General features: G+C 46.6%; 2 protein-coding genes across 17 annotated transcripts in view; one reads left to right on the forward strand and one right to left on the reverse strand.

The window, feature by feature from the left end:
* Nucleotides 1-18,083, forward strand: part of LMBR1 (limb development membrane protein 1) — a 199,086-nt gene that overhangs the window by 152,600 nt on the left and 28,403 nt on the right. For 6 of the 8 annotated variants that reach the window (XM_058723650.1, XM_058723652.1, XM_058723653.1 and 3 more), the window contains one exon: nt 835-2,731. The exons of 1 other annotated variant lie outside the window; for it this stretch is intronic. In XM_058723650.1, coding sequence (XP_058579633.1) covers nt 835-920 — 86 coding nt within the window. In that variant the 3' untranslated portion in view covers nt 921-2,731. Of the gene's footprint in view, nt 1-834; nt 2,732-18,083 lie in introns of those variants that run through there. One more of the 8 variants, XR_009260087.1, reaches the window with a different exon arrangement.
* RNF32 (ring finger protein 32) overlaps nt 2,293-18,083 on the reverse strand; it is a 51,198-nt gene continuing 35,407 nt past the window's right edge. For 5 of the 9 annotated variants that reach the window (XM_058723660.1, XM_058723659.1, XM_058723662.1 and 2 more), the window contains 2 exons: nt 17,237-17,404; nt 15,296-16,182 (listed from right to left, as the gene is read on the reverse strand). In XM_058723660.1, the coding sequence (XP_058579643.1) occupies nt 15,931-16,182; nt 17,237-17,404 (420 nt within the window). In that variant the 3' untranslated portion in view covers nt 15,296-15,930. Of the gene's footprint in view, nt 3,269-15,295; nt 16,183-16,755; nt 17,010-17,236; nt 17,405-18,083 lie in introns of those variants that run through there. The other 4 variants (XM_058723663.1, XM_058723666.1, XM_058723665.1 and 1 more) reach the window with 4 other exon arrangements.

Below are 18,083 nucleotides of genomic sequence, written 5' to 3' on the forward strand. Positions count from 1 at the left end.
AGGTGTCAACAAAGGTCTGAGCCTCATAAAAATGTTTCCTCAAAATCTTTTCCATAGATGGACTGGTTATATATTCTTGAATATCTTTGTGTTTCACTTTATTAGTAAGTGCTGAGAGCTTTGGTGCCACATGAACTATCTTCTACTTTTTATCCCTGGGAGGGCACAGTTGTATATGTCAGGTGCATTATGTGAGTGACTGATGTATGATACAGAAGGAAACTAATGTAACTTTAGAAGATAGTGATACTTTCTTATTCTGTGAACTATCTTTGAATATTGGAATATTATTTATGTTCAGTTTATTATTTTGCCATTTCTTGTCTTTTTCTTTTTGATCATGTTTTCCATTGCTTTTCTTTTAATGACATGCTTAATATTTTGGTATGTCTTTCCATGTGTTTTCTTGTGTGTATACTTGTATGTGTGTATTTTAAAACAAGAACGCCATCATATCGGTGTCCGGTTAGGTCCCCCGGGAAGCACACTGGGGCTGGATGAGCTTGCGGGAGGAGGCGGGAGAGAGCGTGCTCCTGGGATCGGTGCGGGGCGGGGGCGGGAGCGGGGGGGAGGGAGTGAACTGAAGAAAGCAGAAGCCTGCACGGGCCCCAGAGCTGCGCAGAATGGTGGAGAAGGCGTGGCTTCCTGAGACACAGCTGTCTAGCGCTTAGGCCCCCGGGCGCCCCCAGTGGGGAGAAGAGGTCTCTCATCCTTAAGGGGCCTGGCCAGCACCTCCCAGCTTCCTCAGTGACACCGGACACGCTGCCTTGTTGGCCGTCTGCGCAGCCGCGCAACAGTACGTCCTTTCTCACCATTTTCTTAATTTTCCTGCAGGGCTTCATAAGCTTCACTTATCAGACACGTCAAGGGATTCGGAAACGTCAAAGCCGTCTGCAAACGGGCATCACAAAGCACTGTGAGAACGCGCAGCGCTCTGCCACTGACCCGGGAGCCCCCGGCTCCCGACCGCCCCGTCGTCGGTCAGAAATGACTCGCCCCGGCGGCGCCTCCCGGTGAGCGCCCGGGCCTGGCGGCGCCGCCGCTTTCACAGTCTCCTAAAACTCGGCCGCCACGGGCCACGTGTCCGTTTAACTCCGTGAGGACCCCCTACTCGCCGGCCAGACCGGCAGCTCGGGGCGGCACGTTCTTCCGTGGACGCGGGTGCTGGCCTCGGTTGGTACAGTCACCCAGACGAGCATGTTTTAAGGCCAACTCCGGGGCTCTCTAGGAATGCAGTTAAATCCCATTGTATACTTTGTTCAAGACGGAGGAGGCCGCGAGAAAGGCATCCTTGGTGCTTGGCTGTGAAGTGAAGGCCCTGCAGACGCGCAGGCTTACAGCTGCCACCGTTGCGGGGGCGATGGGAACGGCAGCGCTTGCAGATGGGATTTCTCCCCTCCTTAGGGAAAAGGACAAAAGCATAGTTCCGGCTTTTGTTTCAGGGTGACAGCGACTGGACTTTGAGTCCGGGGAGAAAGGCGAAATTCTTTTTTTAAAGCCCGATCCGTGGGAGAACACAAGGGAACGCCTGCCACCGCGCGGTGTGGTCCGCTCGGCCAGAAGTAGTACGTAGCCACCGTTCTCCGACGTCTCACGTGTATGCGACTCAGTATTACCTCTCATAACACAGTTGCCGGTGTTGAATACACTTGTAACTTAGATTTTGCCTTATAGGCTATGTGTACACTCGGTTTTTTAAAGCATTTCTTCAGATATCTCTCTGTTCCTTGTTCTCCCGTGTCCCATTATGAAACTACAAATCATCTGTGGCAGAAACCCTGCTGTCACCACACTCTTCAGGCTTTGGTTCCTTTCCTATATGCCGATTTAAACCTCAGATTTATAAAAGTCACCAGGTTACCACCCAGATGCACAGTATCAGCATTCATGATGTAAGAGTAGCTCCACGATGTATCGTGATCAGATAATCATTCAGTTACTGAATTGTAAATAATTCTTGGGATGGCTTCTTGACTTTTAAGTCCACTGAATAAAACTATAAAATTGTACTCTGTGTTACCAGGCACCAGGATAGGGTACTGAAAATTGTGCATGCAGACACGTGACACGAGCCCCTTTGCACACAATTCATAGTTACGCAGTCTCCGTAAACACTTACGTTCACATGCACTATGTGTATGGCAATAGATTGTCTGTGTTCAGACAAAAGTAAAAGAACAGTTTTCTCAAGTTGTTTTTTGGAGAAATTTATGAAAATCCGGCTGTATATATTTGACATAAAAAATTTCCATTTAGAGCCAAAATAATAAGAAAAATTAATCTGTATATTCCTCAGTTCCATTGAGTATACCTCTCCTTCATTTATACCTCTGCATTTCCTTCTGAGCTTCTCTGCTTGTTAAAATGCAGCTTCGTTGTAAAATAAAAGACCATTTTGTGATTCTAAACAACACTCCGTAAATACCACCAGTGTAGCATTGGGAATCTCTCAGCATGAGACCTGGAGCAAATGAACAGAAGATGGCTATTTCCTAATTTCACTGATAGTTACACCTATTTAAACATTAATTGCAAGCTTTGATTTTTACTGAAACTTGCTTGCAATCCATATTTTGAACAGACCTGGTCAAGGAAAGAAGAGAAAAGAAAGTTCTTTCAATAAAAGAACATCCATCACTTGTAACTTAACAGCCATAGGAAGTTCCTGGGTATTTGTAAGATGTCTGAGAATTTCTGAGTCAAATATTAAACTTTTCAATGTCTGTATCAATTCTTTGTTCATTTGAAAGTTTCTTTCCATCGGAAAACTTAGGCCAGGTTTGGATTAGTAAGCGGTGAAATGTAGCTTAAATTCCTACAGCTGCTACTGGATGCATCGTCATGGCTCTGGGACCAAGGACACACCTCACGTGGGGGGACGGTTTTGAGCCTGGGGCCTCAGACCCCTTTTGTGGGAACGAATGCAGGTTGATATATCCCCTGTTCGCCGTGTGATTGCAGCCACTCCAAACAGTGCATCCCTCCAGAGGGACTTCCTCTTGGGGGACAGACTTTGTAAACGCAGGTGCTCCTGTTGGATGCTCTGGAGGCCGGCTGTGAGAGGCTGCGACAGTAACGGGCCGTGGCACACACAGGCCGAGCACTTGGGCTCTGGTCAGGACAGGCGCCCTGCGGGCCTTGCCTTTGTCGCGCTCGTGGAGCTGGAGAAGGAGGATAGGCCCGGGGCCGCCATTTCGTTCTTGCCGGGTGGGAGGATGTCCACGGTCGCCCTGTCAGATGCTCCGCTTAGTCTCACCTTAGGATCCACCTGCAAAGGGCATTAGGCACAGTAGTTACAAAGTTGCGTGAGGAGACTTGGCCAGTTCTTATCTTTAATTGCTTCTGCAGTACTTAAGTAATTTTAAAATGATACATCTTATAGATTATGACATTTGTAATTTTTACTGATGTTTCCAAGTATTTCTTAGATTCAGTATTTACTTAGCCTTATATATATTCTGTGCAAAAACAGACCTGCTGTCGAAGTGAGACTATGTGAAAATTACACGTGTGCCCACACGTACACACACATGCTAGCTCCTTTGGTGCCATACTGAGAGGTTGGTTGATTAGTGGACGAGAATGAACCCTTCTGCCTGGTTTTGACTCTTGGATGCGTTAGTGGCTCACGCTGTACACACCTGATCTTCGGGGCCTCGACGTCTGCCTCACTTTGCTGGGGCACAGAGGACCGCCCTATTCCTCCTTCACCCCGTAACCTGCCTACAAACGTGGGCTTTGAGAACCCTACGTGGCTTTCTTTGTTGTTAGCGCAGTATCTAATGGATAAAGACAAAGTTCTTAAAAAAAATTTTTTTTTAAATATGAGTCTATGTACAGCACTCACTGACTTTTATACTAAAGACTGGTATGGGTTAAAGATAATGTGTAGATGCACTGGTAAATCATTTTTGTTTACTAGAGTGTTCTGTTTACAAATTATCTGTTGGTTCTGTTTGTTTCTATGAGACACTTCTAGTGTGACTTTTTAATGTCTTAGAAATTAAAGTTTTACAAAAGGTGATTTCATACTTTGTTTTATAAGCATTCAAATGCGTGTTTGAGTTTTAAATCTTAAATGCCATCGTGGCTGAAACTTAAGCGTATGTGTAGGATGCTTCCATTTCAGTTTTCTAAAAGGCAGTAATGACTGGTGGGATGTTGAATTGAGGAAGAAGTGAATGTTTTCTCTCTTTTTTTGTGGAGTTCTTGGTAGAGCAATTTCTTGCAACCAGTTACAGCTAAAATGTACCATCAACAATTGAAATCACGGGTGTCATCGAATTTTTTGAGTTACTTATTTGATTTTTCTAATCTTTTCCATAAAAGGACTGAGCTGTACCCAGTTGTGGTCTGGGCAGCCTAATCCACAGTTCTTGGAAGAGTGAATGGCAGTTGTCAACTGGTGAATTCACTGGCAGACAGAAGCCTTCACAGCAGTGGCTTTCCAGCTCTTTGACGAAAGGAAGAAATACACTCTTCATTGTAACCCTCACACGCTTGTATACATGTGAACGACAATTTAAGGAAATAGTACCTACTTTTAGTATGTGATGCACGCTGGCATTTTCTGTTTTATTTTTTAGGATACTAGACACAGACCACTAATGCCAATGGGTCGTAAACTTTAGTTTGAAAAATACGGCTTCAGGATCTAGTTGAAAGATGAATGAATACAAAAACATTTTGGCTTTTGAATATTCTTTAGGTAAAATTCATCACTGCAAACACCCCTGAAGCCCAAGTATCATACGTGCAGATTACTTGTTGCAAAACATGTAATTAAAATCAGTAGCAGTTGCTAAAGCTCTAAAAAGTGGGCTATAAAATTTCAAAACTAGGTGATTGATCCCTTTGTTTTGGAGGAAGAGATCTGGGAGCTACTTTGGAAGAGAAGTTAGTTAACTTCCAGCTCTGCATAATTCAGTTCGGTAAAAGTGTCTTCAAGTTCAAGTGTGATCAACTCGGAAATTCAGATGAAGCCCACTTCTTCTTAGGTGCGATTTTGGTGTTCTGTTCTCCTAAACATACTGGAGAAGTTAAGTTCCCAAGCATGGGTGATGAGAAGTAGGGCGGCAGCACCTGATGTGGATGCTTTCGGAGGACCAGGAAGATCGTCAGTGTCTGAATGTGAGGAGGTAGAGATTTAAATACGGAGCTGAGGAAGAAAGTTTGATCAGTCACTGAAACTCCTGGGTGAAGGTCTTAACGTCTTCTCTCTTGAACAGCTCTTCTTAAAAGATACACTGCTTGCCAACAGTGGCCCCTGCGAACCCGGGACACGCTGTGACTTGGAGTGGCTGGAGCCGTTCTGTCCTATTGAGTAGCTGTAGCTGTTGTATCCTATCGAATGGCTATACGTACTTACAGATAGCTTTTTACATATGTCTTCGCACATTGCTCTATTCTCGCTTTAGAAAGTTGTGATGAAAAGCTTCTCTTTTTTTGCACTCTCAGTACTTCACTTTTGGCCACCACGTGTGTGGGGGTTTTCCCGCACCAGCCTCTTCTCCCAGTTCTCTGTGGATACCGTATGTGTGTCACGCAATTTGATTTCCTTCTGACGCCATGTCCGTGGAGTTAGTGCAGACCCCACAGGTAAAGGGCTCAGTCCAAGATTGGCTCCCACCACCGCCTCGGTCGTCAGTGCCAGGTCTGGGCTGTCCCCTGTGCTTCGACCAACCAGCTACCAGTCAGAGGTTCCCACCTGTCTCTGGCTCAGCGATTTGCTAGAGCGGCTCACGGAAGTCTGGGGAACGGTGCGCTTGCCAGATTACCTGCTAGTGACAGAGGGTCCAGCTCAGGAACACCGGACGGAGGAGACGCACGGGCCAGGGGTCGGGGTGGGGGCAGAGCTTCCCTGGCCCCTCCAGGTGCACCAGCCGCCCCGCACCTCCGGGTGCTGCCCGGCCAGAAGCTCTCTGAACCCCTTCAGTTAGGGTGTTTTAAATGGAAGCTTCATTACACAGACTTGGTTGAAGAAAGGATTGGCCGCTAGCGATTCTCAGGCTCCAGGCCCTCCTGCTCCCCACAGGTCGGAAGGGTGGGACTGAAGGTGGTAGTTCCCACCGGCCTGCTGTAGGAGCTTTCCCAAAGACAGCTTGTTCAGGGAAGCTCAGGTGTGGTCCAAAGGGCTCCTTACGCGTATCAAGAGACTCCTTTATCTTCTTATCGCCTTAGGAAATTCCACAGGCTTTATCTCTGTGCCAGGAATGGGGAGGAAGCCCAAATACATATTTCTTACTCTAAGTTACAAATTCACCCAGTTGCTAGGTATTAAAGTCTTGGATCAAAGGGAATGCACATTTTCAGACTACTTCCAGAAAGATCCTATCAATATACTCTCATCAACAGCACATGGAGATGTGTTTCTCTAGCTAACACTGGATTTTGCCGGTCTTTGACAGGAGTGCCGACCTGAGAGGCAAACATTTAATTGTTTTTCTTTGCATTTTTAATAACTACTGGGAATTAAAAAAAAAATTGTATCAGCTGTTTGTATTTCTACTTTTGTGAATTAGTATTAAATATACTTAGCCCATTTTTCTTCTGGTATTTCATAATATCTTTATTGTTTTATAAAAACTATATTATGGATATTAAATGTTTATCTTTCTGATGTGTATATTTTTCCTGGTGGTTTTTTAAACTTGCCCAATATTGGGTTTTTGTGGTACTGAAACTTTACATTTTGAAGTAGTCAAAATGTGCAGTTTCCCATAATTTTTTGGTGTCATACTAAGGCCTTCGCTACCCTAAGCCTTTTAAAGGTATTTCCCAATTTTTGCCCCTAACTACTTTGAGATGTAATTCACATATCATAAAACTCACTCTTAAAGCATATGATTTGTTGATATATAGTATGTGCACAGAGTGGAGCAGCCATCACCACCATGGAACCCCGGATCATTCTCGTTACCCCACACCTAACTGCTTCTGTGTCTGTTTTTTTTTTTTTTTTTCCCCCCCATAATTCATCAACCTCTTATCTGGATTTGTCTTGCCGAAGGGAATCAGATCATGGTTGTGCAGAGACGTCACTGGCCACGCAGCAACCGTTCGTGCCAGGCGACCCAGCTCTGGTTTTTTTCAGGGTGGCGCTGTGCCCGCCACGTGCCGCGGATCTGACCAGGGAGCTTGCGCAGACTGTTGTGTAGGACCTCCAGGAAGGTGACTCGGAAGAAGCCTGGCACTGCCCCACCTCCACCCTTCCTTTCCTCTGTGGCGCCACGGATGGGACAGGATGGGACAGCTGGGACTCCAAGAGCCGCTTCGGATTGTGACTTGCCCACTTGCCCACGAAGGCAGTTGAAAGAGTTTGGATGCCCACCGAGTGCACAGCTGCCTGGCCGCCCACCCTCCATGGCTTCTATGCAGATGGCGACCCTCTTGGATTCAGACGCCGCATTCAGCGGATGGGAGCACCTCAATGCAGTTCTGTCCCATCCTTGACTAGTTTTATTGTTTCCCCAAAGGACAGGCCGGTATGACAGAGCCGTATGTTAAACAGTAATGTGATTTCAGCGCCGTTTTCATGAACTAAATGTCCATAAACATCGAGTTCTATTTCTAAGTTTTATATCCTGAACCTCTAATTAATGTATCTCATAAACTGATTCTGAAGAATATTCTCCTCTATTAACGTACCGAACACTAATCTTGTGTTTTGAACTATTAATACTTGTATTTACTCTTCCAGAGTCCTTGTTAGTGACTCATTCTGTCTGGAAATGTCCAGTTAATATGATGACTTTACCATACACACTTGAATTATAATTTGGAAGATGTATTCCTTTAGACGGATTAGCATTCACGCTGGCAAAGAAAATTTTTTTTATTATTTAAAAAAAATTTTATGCTTATTTTTGAGAGAGAGACGAAGCATGAGGAGGGACGGGGGAGGAAGAGAGGGAGACACAGAATCCAAAGCAGGCTCCGGGCCCTGAGCCATCGGCACAGAGCCCAATGCAGGGCTTGAACTCACAAATCGCGAGATCATGACCTGAGCTGAAGTACTACACTTAAGCGACTGAGCCACCCAGGCACCCCAGCAAAGAAATGAAAATTCTTATTTACAAAACATCCTGGAGACTGTTGACAAAATTCAAATAAAATCTGTAGATTAGCTAATACTTTTGTATCATTGTTCATTTGTGGTTCAGATAATTTTACCATGGCATGTTAACATGAGGGGAAGCTGGTGAAGAGTATAAGGGAATTCAATTTTTGCCACTGTTTAATTGTTTGCAACAATTTCAAGTATTTAAAAATCCCAGAGACATTGTATAACAAAGAATTAGGCTGGGTTCAGAAAGTACAAATGTGAACTCATCTGCAAAGTGCCCTCAAGGATGGAGCCATGTGTTTGAGGAGGGTGGAACAGAAAGAGGGGTCTGGCCCCCCTGGGCACAGGTGTCTGTGGCCCCTGACTTGCCCACCTCAACCCTGCGAAGCTGGTCTAGCCAGCCTGCCTCCCCCCCCCCCAACCCCTCCCCTTACAGGCTTCATTGTTTATTAGGCCTTCTTTTAATACTGTGTACCAGCTGTTTCCTTGATAAACCCCGGTGTGTGTGTGTGTGTGTGTGTGTGTGTGTGTGTGTGTGTGTGTGTGTTTCTACATGTAGGCCTGAGAACCTTGCCATTTTTCAACAAAACTCATGGAAAATCTGTTAGTGTAATAATCTTTGATCTTAGGTCTTTTTTCTCTGGGCAGAATTAGGTCATGATTTGGGCTTATGCATTTAATGTTAATCCTGGGGGCGCCTGGGTGGCTCAGTCGGTTAAGCATCCGACTTCGGCTCAGGTCATGATCTCGCGGTTCGTGAGTTCAAGCCCCGCGTCGGGCTTTGTGTTGACAGCTCGGAGCCTGGAGCCTGTTTCGGATTCTGTGTCTCCCTCTCTCACTCTCTGACCCTCCCCCGTTCATGCTCTGTCTCTCTGTGTCTCAAAAATAAATAAACGTTAAAAAAATTAAAAAAAAAATTAATCCTGATTATTGGGGTTTATGGAGAACTTTATCCTGTAACACTCCCATGAGAACAAAAAATAAAATTTTTAAACTGTCACCCCATTTTAGATAAGTTAGACATGTACCTCCACTCCGCAGAAAGCAGAAAGCAAGCATTTGATAGGGCTCAAGACTCGCGTATGGCACATTGGAGTATTGAATATTTTAAGCGGAAGGAATTTGAGGTTTGCGCTTCTGCCCTGAAACAGGTCCTTAGACCCTCTTGTGAGAGTTGCCCTCCCTTCACCCAGAGAAAAGGAGCCTCCTGATCTCAGAGAGTCCTAACAGGCCTTGCTGAGTCCCCCAGGTTACACACTTCCCTCACACTCCTTAACCTGTTGTGTTTCCCATAACTCCTGTGCTTCATCGGATGTAGCGGAAAATAATCAGGTCTGTTTCTTTGGCTCTTTGTTTCTTGTGGAGGCTCCTGTGTCGTGCAAAACCTGTGCTAAATATATTTGTGTGCTTTTCTCCTATTAAGCAGTCTTTGTCAGTTTAATTTTTAGATCTAGCCGAGGACCCAAGAGGGTCCAGGAAAACTTTTTCTTCCTCTTCACTTTTTTTTTTTAATGCAGTTAATATTTTTATTATCTTGATCCAAGATGGATGCAAACAAATAATTGTTCCTGTTACCTAGTTGTTGGCTACTGATCAGCTCTGCTAAAATTCAGTTATTTGGGGCAAGTGTGTTTCCCAGCTTTTAATAATAATCACATCCACCAAGTTACTTTGGTTTGTCTTGGTAAATGGTTTCAGAAGACGACATTAAGAAATAGCGTTATTTGGGGGCACCTGTCTGGCTCGGTTGGTGGAGTGTGTGACTCTTGATCTCAGGGCTGTGGATTCGAGCCCCACATTGGGTGTAGAGATTCCTTAAAAAAAAAAAAAATCTTAAAAAAAAAAAAAAAAGAAATCGCATTATTCAAAGTCAGTATGCTATGAATGTTTCACTGAGGCGTCATTGTGGTAATCTATCTAAAGGAAAACTTTTCAAGCCCAGAATATTTCGGTCACATTATAGGGAGTTGATCTTCGTGTCCCTGTCCCCAGCTTGTCTGTGTAACGTATAGATGGCAAACAAGTGACCTGCGGGCTATGCTTAACTCAAAATGTGATTTTACGAGTTCAACATTTTAAAAATTGAGTCAACATTAATGAATCGCAAGAATTCCACAATACCCTTGTTGTGTCAGGTATTTTCATTTATAGTTGTAACCTCAGTGTCTTTTTTTAATTAAAATGTCATACATTAGTTTCAGGCGCATAACATAACGATTATATATATATATATAATGTGTGTGTGTGTGTATATATATAATGATCGTGTAGATATATATATATGTGGGTAACTGAATATATATATATATATATAGTGAAATGATCACCATTCAGTTACACACTTTTTTTTCTTGAGAACTTTCAAGAGTTACTCTCAGCAACTTCCAAATATGCAACACAGTATTAACCATCCTTGCTGTGCTGTCCATTAGATCTGAAGGACTTATTTTATAACTGGAAGTATGTACTTTTGATCACTTTTACCCATCTCGCCTACCTACTCCCTACTTTAGGCAACCACCAATCTGTTCTCTGTATCTGTGAATTTGTTGTTGTTGTTGTTGTTTAGATTCTACATATAGAGATCCGATGGTATTTGCCTTTGTCTTATTTAGCATGAGGTCCATCCATGTCCCAAACGGCAGGATTTCCCTTTTTTGTAGCTGAATAATATTCTATTGTACACGTGTACCACATCTCACCTATCGACGGACCCTTGGCTCGTTTCCGTATCCTAGCTGCTGTGAATAATGCTGCAGTGAACATGGAGGTGCTGATACCTTTCTGAATTAGTGTTTTCATTTTCTGTGGACAAGTACACAGAAGTGGAGTTGTTGGATTACATGCTAGTTCTATTTGTAATTTTTTGAGGCATCTCCTTGCTGCTTTCCATAGTGGCTGCATCGGTGTGCACTCCCACCAGCAGAGCGTCTCTCCGTGTGCCTGCTGGCCATCCGTGTGTGTTTGGGAAGGTGCCTATTTAGATTTGCCCCTTTCTAAATTGGATTGTTTGTTTTGCTATTGAACTGGATGAGTTCTTGATACAGTTTGGATATTAACCCCGTAGCAGGTTATGATTTGCAAACATTTTCATTTTGCTGATTGGTTTTTTTTTTTTTTTTGCTGTGAAGAAGCTTTTTTGTTTGCTTTTGGTGTCTTTGCTTTTGGTGTCAGACCCAAAAAGTCATCGCTGAGACCGATGTCAAAGAGCTTACCCCCTGTGTATTTTAGGAATTTTATGGTTTCAGGTCTTATGTTCAAGGCCTTAATCCATTTTGAGCTGACGTTTGTGTATGCTGTAAAGCAGTGGGCCAGTTCCATGTTTAGCACATGGCTATCCAGCTTCCCAGCACCATTTATTGAGGGGAATGTTCCTTCCCCATGGTATGTTCTCGGCTTCTTTGTCATAAATTAACTGACCGTATGCGCGTGGGTTTGTTTCCGGGCTGCCTGTTTCACCGGTTTATTTTTATGCCCATGCCATGTTGTTGTCGGTGCCAAAAAGTTAAACATCGTTTGGCTGAGAGAGGCTGTTTGACGGCTAGAAGACCTGGCAACGTTAAGTTCCACATCTTGGAATCATGGCGACAGTAGCTGCTTTCTTCACTAATCTGTTACCTGCTTGGCTGCAGAAGGCACGTGAGTTTGCCTGGTTTGCCAGAATGAGAGACCAGATGCACGTGTTATTTCTTTGCTTGCATTTTTTGTCGGAAACGGTTTTTGAGTAGAGTTGACACACGGCGTCACGTTCGCTTCAGGCGTGCAACACGGTGAGTCGGCTTTCCTAGATGTTAGCTGTGCTCACCAGTTCCGGGGCTGCTGGTGGCCCGCCTCAGGTCAGAGAGGGCTCAGAACAGCCCCGTCCGCAGATACCCTTCCTGGGCATTCGGCTTTTCCGGGAGGCGGTTAACTATATTTAACACGCTCTCGTCCACCAAGGCGTGTCAACACACATACAGATTATACTGCACGAGAGAAGCAAACACTCCTGCTACTTACGAGAGACTGCATTTTGAACCTAACTGCCAGCCGGTATTTGTGAAAACGGCACGAGAAGTGGTTTCCCGCCAGAACTACTTGAAGTCAGCACGGTCGGCACACCCTACGGAAATTCCAGACCAGCCAGATCCACCACAGAGAGCATGCCCGGCAGACTGCACCCAAGCGGGTGTCACAGAAATTGCTGTCATTGACCACGGTGTGGCCGTGCTACAGGGGAACGTTTTACAGAATCTGTCCCGTGAAACTCACCACTGCATATCTGAGGTGAACACCATTCTGTTTATCGTGTCCTGTCATTTCGTCTTTGTGGTACAAGCCATGTCTGAGTGCAAGCAGTGGCCATCCACGAGGTAGGGATACGTGTCCCCGTGAGCGGTGCGCTCCCCTGTGGCAGGGAGGGACAGCCCGGAATCCCGTGTGGCCTAAGCAGCAGCACGCAGCAGCACGTCCCCTGAAGGGACGGTGGCTGGAAGACGTCCACTGGCCGACCCCTCTCAGCTCTCTGGAAGCGAGACCTGCATGGCCCTCCTCCACGGCCACCCCCGTCACCAACTCGAAAAACAGAAGAAAGGGGACACGTGTCTCAAAAGGGGAAAAAGACTAGTCCCTCTTTTCTGAACACTTGCCTTGTTTCCAACTCATGGACGTTATGAATTGTGTAACAGACACGGGTTTCCTCTTTGGGCCCACTGCTCAGAAGTTCAGAACCGAACGGGCAGTGATTGCTGCCGAAGGAAGTGCGCGTGGGTGTCTGTGGTGCGTGGCTCACCCCTCCTTCCTGTCCCCCCTCCCCCTGTTCCCACTCTTGTTTCCTCCCCCTCTTTGGTTCCACCTTCATTTATGCCTTCTTGTATTCATCACAAGTCTTTGGTTGCAGGTCAGAAACCAAATTCACAAAGCTCAGGGAACGTGGCCGGACGTAACTCACACTTTGGAGCCGAGCCCGGCTGAGCCCCCCACAGTGCAGCCAAACCCACCCAACATACAGGAAATAAATCCTAGTTGTTACAGGCACTGTTACGGCAACCGGACTGGCAAATCCCATTCCCTGGTCACATGAAACAAAACTGGAATTTACTAATCAAAATGGTAATAAACCATGTACCCAGTCACTTGGAGATGTGAAAACGATTACGATGATGGATTTAAATAGCATCACACAATTTTCCTTTCCCAAGTCTTCTACTGACTTCCCGCGCCCTCTTGGTCAGCCACCCAGTTCTCATACAAGAGACCTGAAGCTGTGATGTAATCGTATGAAAGTCTGCATGGTTTTTGTGACTTGACCTGAAAATGTGTCATCGTCAAACTGTCCAGAGAAGCAGCTACTCCACTGCATCCTTGTTTATTGTCCTGTGGTTGAAACTTGGGTCTCCCCAAGCCTTGGTGGGAATGCCATTCCAGGAGGCTTTTCAATAAGAAAAATACCTGCTTTCACATCGTCACAGCTGCCTGAGACTCGTCCCAGAACACTCACAAGATCTTCACTGCCCTCGTCCCCAGTGATGACCCATTCCAGACGCCATCCCCGCTGATTTTCCTGTGTCTGTCGTCCACAACTCATAATTCCTATGTCAGTCATGTACTTGGCTGCACAGAGCAGAAGTGGACTCTGTCCACTTAGCGGGAAAACAGGCTACTGGAAGGATGTGTGGCAGCACAGATTCAGTGGGAGAGCTCGAGAAATGGGCTCAGAAGGCAGGCAGGAGTGCAGGGAGTCTGGACAGTAAGACCCGGTCATCGTCCCGAGGAACAGGAGCATTGGGATGTGGCCATACACGGTCCTCAGTGGACTCTCGCCATCACTGAGTGACCCATGCAGCCTTGGACTCTCCCTCCAGGGGGCAGTGGGATCAGACTACCCAGGCCTTGGCCATATGGCTCTGCTCTGCCTTTCAGGGCGTGGATGGAGAGGCGTGCACGTCATCGGCCTTCTGGGTGGACGTGGAAGGCTATGAGCTGCTAACTTCCACCGTCTCAGGACAGAAGTGCTTACTCACTGTTTAGAGCTTGTCCAGTTTACAGCTGGTCCCCACCTCCCCCTGCCCCCCATCTGTAGTCTCGCTCTCCACAGTTTCAGTTACCCAGTCACCTATGATCCCAGAGCGGATGAGCCTCCTGACGGATCATCGGAAGACCCATAAGAGCTGGACGCTCCATCACAGTGCCCGCATCGCTCACCTCACCCCACCTCGTCATGTGGGCATTAGATCTTCCAACTTCCTCCTCACCAGGTGAGCACAGCACAGTAAGATATTCTGAGACAGAAACCGTCACGTGACTTTTATTACAGTACATTGTTCTGTTTATTTTTAGGTATTAATTTTTACTACAACCTAATTTATAAACTAAACTTCATCATCGGTATGTATGTATAGGAGAAGACGCAGTAGGAAAATAGGGTTTGGTACCATCTGTGGTTTTCTGCATCTACTGGGGGTCTTGGGGCATGTCCCCTGTGGATGAGTGGGAGAAGACTGTTAACAAATTTTGGACAAATTTCGCTTGTCCAAATTTTGCAGTGGGGTGCCCCATCATTTACAAAATGTTTGAGCACACTCCAATATATGTGTATTTATTCGTAAGTGATAGGTATTTATAAAGCTATTTATAAATAAAACCTATCAGACGAGCATTTTGAAAGGATGAGATTAAAAGAAAGGAATATACATTTTAGTATTTCTTTCCACATGATGTCAGGATTGTTCCGCACCCCTGACACGTATGCACCTGGGCTTGGCGACCCACGTCTTCCTCCTCCTGGGCTCCCGCTTCCGGTCTCTTTGCCCTGCTGGCTAGCTGTTGCCGTGGCGACGTGTGCCCGGACGCCCAAGCTCGACCCGGTAAGCACCTCTGCCTGCTTTTCCCCAGTGATGAGAACGTTCACAGACTCAGGGTAGAGGAGCCATGAGACAGAAGCCGGAAGGAGCCGGGGAGCCAGAGGCTTCTTAGAGCACCCCGTCAGCTCCCGTCCCCCCTCCAACCGCCAGTGGGCTGTGGGGTTCAGGAGGAACAGGCTTCTTCGCAAGCCACTGAGATCTGGGGCCTTACCTGCTACGGCAGGGGGGTACTTGGCCTGTACAACTGTACTTCGCTATTGCAAACCAGCAAGGTCCCGGGAAGAGGAGAGCACAGTCACACCCTTCCGATCCAAGCAGACATCCATGGATGTCCACACGCACCAGCTGGAACAGTACGGCTCGAAGTCATTGAACGTGACTTACCATCTCCTGGTGCCGAATGCCACTGAATGTTTTATTTTTATACTTTGGGTTCACATATCAGAAGCGCTGACGTACAATAGCCATTTATCACATAGAAATAAAGCAATTACTACAAAACGAGAATTAGGAATGGCAAGGAGTGTTTCTAAGACAATTTAAGGAGTGTTTTTAGGTTCCCAGCTCGTGGGGCATCCGGTCGCTGTGTGTATGCAGCCACGTGCACAGGCCATCCTGGCAGGCCCGACCCAGTGTCAACCAGAACTCCGTGGAGACAGGCCAGGTAACCAGATGACCACGAAGGGACGAGAGTGATCTTGCTGCTAGGAGCAATCCCAACTGATCACCTAAGAAGCACAGGAAATCATTCAAGTATGGAACCTCTGAAACTCGACTTTTATCCATCCCTCACTTGTTTCAACTGATTAAGCTTATCGCCTTGAAATTTTTATAGACTAAAGACTAAAACTGGGTAGGTTGTCAGCTTTAGAAATATATTTAGGGTTCCTACATACAGCTAGTAAAAACACGTTTCATTGGAGAACAGATTACACCATAGCACTTAACCCCAAACCCATACAGTTTATCCAAAATTAAGGTAAACGTCCCCCCCAGGAATGATAGTTTTCCCTGACTATGAATTCAACATTCCAGAATTTTCTTTTGATAGCAAGAGCGGCAGAGGGGGCAGGCATGGAAAGGAGAGCTGTCTCCCAGGGAGAACTCCTCCAGGGCAAGGAGACACGTGTGGTGAAACACATGTGAACAGGACAGGAGGACCATCTCTCGGGAAGGCTGGCCGCAGAGCATCTCCACTGGGTCCTGGCGACAGTCGCCGCTGGTGGGGAGCGGGGTGAGACAGATGGGACACTCATGGGTCTCCCGGTGCAGAGCCTGCAGCACAGGACAGGGAGTGAGTTGGTTGTGCAGGGTGTGAAGGGAAGCTTCCTGAACTTAAGGGAGAACCATATACCAAGAGACAGGGATATTCTAGAAATGAAGTTCCATCTTGTGTTCCAATAACACTAATTGCACATATACTGCTACTCTTGTGAAATACGGAAAGGGATAGTAACTCACGGCCGAAGCAATTTTTTTTTTAGCAATCTCTACAGCCAGTGTGGGGCTCAAACTCACGACCCCAAGACAAGAGTTGTATGTTCTTGGGGAGCCTGGGTGGCCCAGTTGGTTAAGCGTCCAACTTCAGCTCAGGTCATGATCCCACGGTTCATGAGTTTGAGCCCCGCGTCGGGCTCCATGCTGCCAGTGTGGAGCTTGCTTGGGATTCTCTCTCCCTCTCTCTGACCCTCCCTGCTTGTGCGCCCTCTCCCTCTCTCTCTCTCTCTCTCAAATAAACTTAAAAAAAAAAAAAAAAAAGAGTTGCATGCTTTTCTGACTGAGCCAGCCAGGTGCCCGTGTGATAAGCAATTTTAAAACAAACAAAAATACTTTATAAAATACTGAACATTAATGACGTAGATTTCCTTTTAATTAAGCAATAAAGAGTAGTCCTTTTCAAAATCCTTGACCCTGGATAGCTGCTGAACTTTCTTTATAGATTTTCCTATTTTCATCATTTTCTAAGTGAGTTTTTCCTCTGTTGAATTCAGAGTGTCCCTTTCTTCCATGGCTACTACAGATGCAAGAGGAGGGCAGGCCCGGGCTTGAAGGAAAACCAGGAAAGTAACACGTGGGGCGGTGTTTTCCCTTTGGTGTTCTCACTGCTCACAAAAAGGCATCATCAAAGCAGTTTCCGGCTGAAGGGCCTTGACCTCACCCCAGACTGGACAACGAAGGTTCAAGGACCGCCCCCCGCCCCCTCCCGCCGGTTCAGGCACAGCCGGGGCTGGAAGCACGGATCTGGCACCACCAGGTCCCCAAGTCTCCCCCCTAATGTCACCCAGACTCCTGGGGGCTCCGCTGCTTCTGGTTAGTGACCCAAGCCTACCTGGATCTGGATCTTCTCCCAGTCTCCGTCTGTGAGCTCGTGGCCACACCTGTCCTCCAGCTGCTGAAGAACACTTCGGTTTATGGCCAGGCAGTGGTCGATTTCCAAAAACAGCTCTTCTATGTTTGTGTTGTAGGAGCACAGTATGCGGCGGCTGATTTCTGTGAACTGGAAAGGACACGGGAGGCAGCGGGCTAACGCCGGGTGAAATTCTACACGGAGGCGGAAGGGAAGCCTCTTCTTGAATTCTGACGGCCTTTTTTTGCTAACTTTCCTCAGGTCTCTACCTTTGAATGAGACTTTTTAGGGGAGCGCCTGGGGGGCTCAGTCGGTTAAGCATCTGACTCTTGATTCCGACTTAGGCCATGATCTCAGGGTTCGTGAATTTGAGCCCAGTGTCGGGCTCTGGGCTGACAGTGAGTGCAGAGCCTGCTTGGGATTCTCTGTCTCCCTCTCTCTCTGCCCCTCCCCGGCTCACGCTGTCTCTCCCTGTCTCTCTGCTCCTCCCCTCCCTCTCTCTCAAAAAACCAAACATTTAAATAAAAGACTTTTTGGGGAAACAGACATACAGATGTTTACTTAACAGAGCCATGTTCGGGTAGTTTATGCAAAGAGGTTCACAAAGGTTCACCTGGTTGTAAGTCTTGGTGGTTGCTAACAAGGAATACGCTGTAACTAAAAGTTGAGAAGACATAAGAGGGAAAAGGAAGAGGAGAGGAGAGAGGCATTAGAATCGCTCAGGATCAGTGCCACTGTGGCCCTGCCCCGCAGCCTTCCCTCCTGTGCTCAAGCCGGCCCTCACCGCGCTGGCTGCCGCAGGGCCCGAGGGCCAGCGACACTGGAGGCA

Source organism: Neofelis nebulosa, chromosome 4 (genome assembly GCF_028018385.1).
Source record: "Neofelis nebulosa isolate mNeoNeb1 chromosome 4, mNeoNeb1.pri, whole genome shotgun sequence".
In the NCBI taxonomy this organism is placed as follows: domain Eukaryota; kingdom Metazoa; phylum Chordata; class Mammalia; order Carnivora; family Felidae; genus Neofelis; species Neofelis nebulosa.